Source organism: Gigantopelta aegis, chromosome 1 (assembly GCF_016097555.1).
Source record: "Gigantopelta aegis isolate Gae_Host chromosome 1, Gae_host_genome, whole genome shotgun sequence".
In the NCBI taxonomy this organism is placed as follows: Eukaryota; Metazoa; Mollusca; class Gastropoda; order Neomphalida; family Peltospiridae; genus Gigantopelta; species Gigantopelta aegis.
In genome coordinates, this window is record NC_054699.1 from 7986252 (window position 1) to 7992358 (window position 6107).

Here is a 6107-nt window from a genome sequence, read left to right on the forward strand (position 1 = left end):
GTGGTCCATAACCATATGTTTGATGCCATATAACTGTAAATCAAATGTGTTGAGTGCGTCGTTAAATAAAACATTTCTTTCTTTCTTTCGTTCATTCATTCATTCATTCATTCATTTATTTGATTAAAGTGAAAAATGTATGCATGGTTTTCACAAAAATCCTCCATAATGTGATATGTATTAAATATAATTTTTTTTTTTTTTTTTTCAGAGAGCATTACCGCTACCTGAAGTTGAGTGGAGTCAAGGCGTTGCCTTCATCATCAAACATGTGAGCTTCTCAATCTCATCTTCCAGTTGCATTACATTATTCTAAAGTTGCAGTCTTATGCAGTTAAATTTTGTTTTGTTTAATGACACCACTAGAGCACATTGATATATTAATCATCGGCTATTGCATGTCAAACATTTGGTAATTTTTACATATAGTCTTAGAGAGAAAACCTACTATATTTTTCCATTTTTTCTTCTTTCAAATTATTTTCATGTCTATATCCAATTAAGGTTCAAGCATTATGTCGTGGGCACACACCTCGCTATTTGGGCTGTCTGTCCAGGACAGTGGGTAAGTTGCTGGTGGTTAGTAAGAGAAAAGAGGGTGTAGTGGTCTTACACCTACCCACTGAGTCATTAAAACTCGCACTGAGTGGGAGCTGGTACTGAACTTTGAACCCTGTACCAACCAGCCTTATATTTGATGGCTTAACCACGACACCACCGAGGCTGGTTTTTCCATTAGTAGCAAGATATTTTTTATATGCACCATACCACAGACATGACAGCACATACCACAGCCTTTGATATACCAGTTGTGGTGCACTGGCTGGAATGAGAAATAGCCTAATGGGTCCATCGACAGGGATCAATCCGAAACCAATCGTGCATCAGGCAAATGCTTTACCACTGGGCTACGTCCCACCCCTTTACTAGTAAAGAAGAAAACCCCTACATGTTACAATACTGTAGTAGATGATAATTTTGTTGACTGTGTTTTATTCTTACAGACCTCACATTGCCACGGAGATGTACCTCACTGACATGGACAAGACACAAACAGAGGAAATTCCCACCGAGGAACCAAGCAGCGAATCGTCCGACCACATCGTTGTCATTGGTAACACTATTTACTCATCGTTGTTGTCATTGGTAACACTATTTACTCATCATTGTCATTGGTAACACTATTTACACATCATTGTCATTGGTAACACTATTTACTCATTGTTGTCATTGGTAACACTATTTACACATTGTTGTCATTGGTAATACTATTTACTCATCGTTGTCATTGGTAACACTATTTACTCATTGTTGTCATTGGTAACACTATTTACACATCATTGTCATTGGTAACACTATTTACTCATCGTTGTCATTGGTAACACTATTTACTCATTGTTGTCATTGGTAACACTATTTACTTGAGATTTTCCGCTTTAAAATTAAGATTATTTCTTATTTATGCAGGGCTCGAAATTAATAGCAGACATGTGGCAAATTGCTGCAGTGCTCTAGTCATATGCCCTATAATGCCCAGAAAATTATTTTGCCTGTTACTAACTGGCCATTGCCCTGTAATTTGCCAAATTTAAGACCTGTTTATATGTAGTTTTAATATTCTATACTAAAAGGATTTTTTGTTAATCATTTTAGTTTGGGTTGACTTAAAAAGCAAGGGAAAAGTGTTTTGGAAATAAATTAAAATGTTTAATTTTTGTCTGTAATTTGTAAAAATATTGCTCACACACAAATAAACACACACACAAACACAACACAACACAACACAACACAACACACACACACACACACACACACACACACACACAGAGAGAGAGCGAGAGAGACAGAAAGACAGAGAGAGAAAGAGTTAGAGGGAGATATGGAGACAGAGAGAGATACACACATTACAGCACACAAGCACTAACACACACACAAACACACACATATACAAACACACATAAACAAACACATAAACACACACATGCACAAACATACATACATACATGTAAATGATACACGCATATCCATATATCTAATTTTGAGAAAAGCTAGATTTTTCTATATCACATGAACTGTACAGTTTAATATTGTGCTTAATAGCCATAGATCAAATTTTGACAGAATCTCTATTATAATATTCCTGACTTGTATAGTAGCATCAGTATATATAACTTCAGTATTAGGAAATTGGCATAATACATCACGTTATAAAAAATAATTCTTCATATACTACAACACGAACGCCTGTGATAAGTTTGTTTATCAGAAACTGTGCTAAGAATGTTTGGGATGATGGCAGCCAGCTAATCAGCTAATTTTGAGCCTAACTGCTAATAATAATAATTATGATGTTGTGTTTCTTTCCAGAACCCATGAGGTTGAGAGCGAACACAATGGATCCTAAGAATCTACGCAGTTTGTTTTCTTCTCAGCTAGCAAACAGACTGGTGTGTACTTCTTTTCTATCTTCATTTCATTTCAACTTATTGCCGTGCTTATATCCAATTAAGGTTCAAGCACGCCATCCTGGGCACAAACCTCAGCTATCTGGGCTGTCTGTCCAGGACAGTGGGTTAGTTGTTAGTTGGTTAGTGGTTAGTGAGAGAGAAGAGGGTGTAGTGGTTTTACCCAGTGAGTCATTAAAGCTCGCTGTGGGTGGGAGCCGGTACCGGGCTGCGAACCCTGTACCTACCAGCCTGTAGTCCGATGGCTTAACCACTGCACCACCGAGGCAGGTTTTTATCTTCAAACAAATTGCAATAAAATCATACAGCCACTCCAGTAATACAGTGGTGGGGGTGGGGGTGGTGGAAGGGGGCAGAGTGTACGTCAGTAGCATAGTGCTCATATGAAGATTCATATCGATAGCCGTCGACCCTGTTGGTTTTTATTCCATTCCACCCAAACCTGCTGAGCTTTTATCCAATCCCACCCAAACTTGTTGTTTTTTCCCCACTCTCACCCAAGTCTGTTTGTTTTTTCCCCACTCTCACCCAAGTCTGTTTGTTTTTTGTCTAGTCCCACTTAAACCTTATGGGGTTTTATCCAATCCGATCCGAACCTGTTTGGTGTTTGGTTTTTATCCAGTCCCATCCAAACCTGTTGGGTTTTTTTATCTAGTCCCACCCAAACCTGATGGGTTTTCATCCAGTCCCATCCAAACCTGTTTGGTTTTTATCCAGTCCCACCCAAACCTAATGGATTTTTATCTAGTGCAACCCAAACCTTTTGGGGTTTTATCTAGTCCCACCCAAATCTGATGGGTTTTATCTAGTCCCATCCAAATCTGATGGGTTTTATCTAGTCCCATCCAAACCTGATGGGTTTTATCTAGTCCCACCCAAACCTGATGGGTTTTATCTAGTCCCACCCAAATCTGATGGGTTTTATCTAGTCCCATCCAAACCTGATGGGTTTTTATCTAGTCCCATCCAAACCTGTTTGGTTTTTATCCAGTCCCATCCAAACCTGTTGGGTTTTTATCCAGTCCCACCTAAAACATGTTTGTTTTTATCCAGTCCCATCCAAACTCTTCTACTAATTCGGTGGTGGCAGTGGGTTTCCTTTTACACTATAGAGATCACGAATCAAATATATTAGCCACCAAATAGCATGCTTGAATATTAACTGCATCAAAATAATATTTTATGAAAAAAATTAATTTTTTTTATATTTATTTATTAATTTTTGAGGGCAGGATATAGCCCATTGGTAAAGCGCTCGCTTGATGCATGGTCATTCTAGGATCGATCCCTGTTGGTGGGCCCATTGGTAAAGCGCTCGCTTGATGCGCGGTCATTCTAGGATCGATCCCTGTTGGTGGGCCCATTGGGCTATTTCTCATTCCAGCCAATGCACTATGACTGGTATATCAAAGGCCATGGTATGTGCTATCCTGTCTGTGGGATGGTGCATATGAAAGATCCCTTGCTACTAATGGAAAAATGTAGCAGGTTTTCTCTCTATGACTGTGTCAAAATGACCAAATGTTTGACATCCAATAGCCGATGATTAATAAATCAATGTGCTCTAGTGGTGTCGTTAAACAAAATGGTGCATGTAAAAGATCCCTTGTTGCTAATCGAAAAGAGTAGCCCATGAAGTTGCGATAGCGGGTTTCCTCGCTCAATATCTGTGTGGTCCTTAACTATAAGCCCGACAGCCATATAACTGTAAATAAAATGTGTTGAGTGCGTCGTTAAATAAAAACATTTCCTTCCTTCCTGATTAATGTTTGGGTTTTTTTAGTTCCTGCATAACGTGTACAACAGAAGTCTGGTGATTGCGGACCCTCAAGAACACCTGTCGAACCGAATCCAGGCGAAGGCGAAGAGAAACCACTACCTGGAGCGGACCATCTCTGAAGAAGACAGAAACGGACACCGACGGCCTCGGTCCGCCTCCGAACCGAAAGTCTCCCGCAAGAACCCCAAGAAGAGGAACCGAACCGTGACGATAGACCTGGGAGAGTCGTCCCGACACAACTCGTATTTCACGCCCAGGTCAGATCTCGACTCGCCTGGTACGGACAGCCTCCCGGAGTACAACGTACCTCCCAGCACCCCAGAGGCATCAACTGGAGGAACGAATGTGTGCTTTTGTATGGATGAGGATGATGATGATGATGATGATGATGATGGGAGGGATTTGGTGGGTGAATTTTCGCGGCACGGAGAGCTGACAAGACAGCCCTTTGTGGAACAGATACCGCAGGAATTGGATGAAGATACCAAATTGGAGTCAAATTTTGACGATACAAGACTTTAGAAATACACAGACCGATTCTTTTTGGGGAGGGAACAGGCAAAGAGATACAGGTAATAAGTTGAATTCCCTTTGTGGAAAAGATACGGCAGGAATCGGATGCAGACACAAAACTGGACTCCGATATTGAAGATGCTAGACATTAAAAAGCTGGGATCAGTTCTTTTGAAGGGATATACCTGGGTAATAATGTGAATTACTGGATGCATTTTATTTATTTTGTTATTTGCAAAGTAAAAAATCAGCCATTTTTTGAAGAGATATCACATAAAAAAACATCAAGACATAAAAATGACAATATTACAATATTAGTTATATAAGAGTTTCAAAAGCAGATGTGGTAGTGTTGGCAGTTGCTAGTGGGAATTTCCCTATTAGCTCAGTTGGTAGAACACTGGACTCTCATACTGAGAGTTCATGGTTCAAATCCCCTGTGGAGGTTAATTTTTCTGTTACACAGATATTTCATTTCAAGGGATATTAACTAGGTATGTGGAATATGGTCAATTATAGCATTTTTTTTAATATGCAGTCTATAGATGAAGCAACATTTTTAGATGAATTATCACATGAAAAAAAGATGAAATCACAAAAATGCACTTAAGAGAACATACTTTTTCAAGGGACATACTGGGAAAGGAGAATTAAGTTGGGTTAAAGATTTATAGATATATTTTTTAATATGCAGGCAAAAGAAGAAGAAGGCTTTTGTAAAGACAGAGAAATGCATATAGATGAATAAGGGTGAAAACTGACAAATTTAAGTTAATTTTTTACAATTTTTTTATCTCTCAATTTGAAAGATAAATTTTTAACAAAAAGTAATTCAGTATTTTATTTAAAGTAAATCTTTACAGAAAGTGACAGGGTGTGATACATAGTTATTTAAGTTTATTTAAAGTAAATCTTTACAGAATTTGACAGGGTGTGATACATAGTTATTTAAGTTTATTTAAAGTAAATCTTTACAGAAAGTGACAGGGTGTGATACACAGTTATTTAAGTTTATTTAATTTTAACACAATTTTGTTATAGCTGCAATATAGGCTGAAATACCTCTAACTTCCATTGTTTTTTATTAATCAGCCACATTCTGCTAAGCGCACAACTTTATAAAGAGATGATGTTTTGATATGTCTTCATGTGATGCTTAATATATGTTTTTTACCATATTATGTGCACCCTTTTTACATCAAGTATATTGCCTTACTATCCACATCGTTCAACATAACCGAGTTAATAACAACCGTACGAAGCACGTGTAATAAGAAGTGTAATGACGTAATTTTTGTGAAGTAACATCATAATGCAACGTTCTTTATGCAGTTGTTATGCAGTATGCA

At 38.1% G+C, this 6107-nt stretch overlaps 1 protein-coding gene across 1 annotated transcript in view; it reads left to right on the forward strand.

Annotated features, from left to right (window-relative positions):
• LOC121370124 (sodium/hydrogen exchanger 1-like) overlaps positions 1-6090 on the forward strand; it is a 61120-nt gene extending 55030 nt beyond the window's left edge. Inside the window, exons 20-23 of the mRNA XM_041495230.1 lie at positions 212-271; positions 1005-1114; positions 2368-2447; positions 4249-6090. Coding sequence (XP_041351164.1) covers positions 212-271; positions 1005-1114; positions 2368-2447; positions 4249-4767 — 769 coding nt within the window. The 3' untranslated portion in view covers positions 4768-6090. The remainder of the gene's footprint in view (positions 1-211; positions 272-1004; positions 1115-2367; positions 2448-4248) is intronic.
• The last annotated feature ends 17 nt before the right edge of the window (positions 6091-6107 follow it).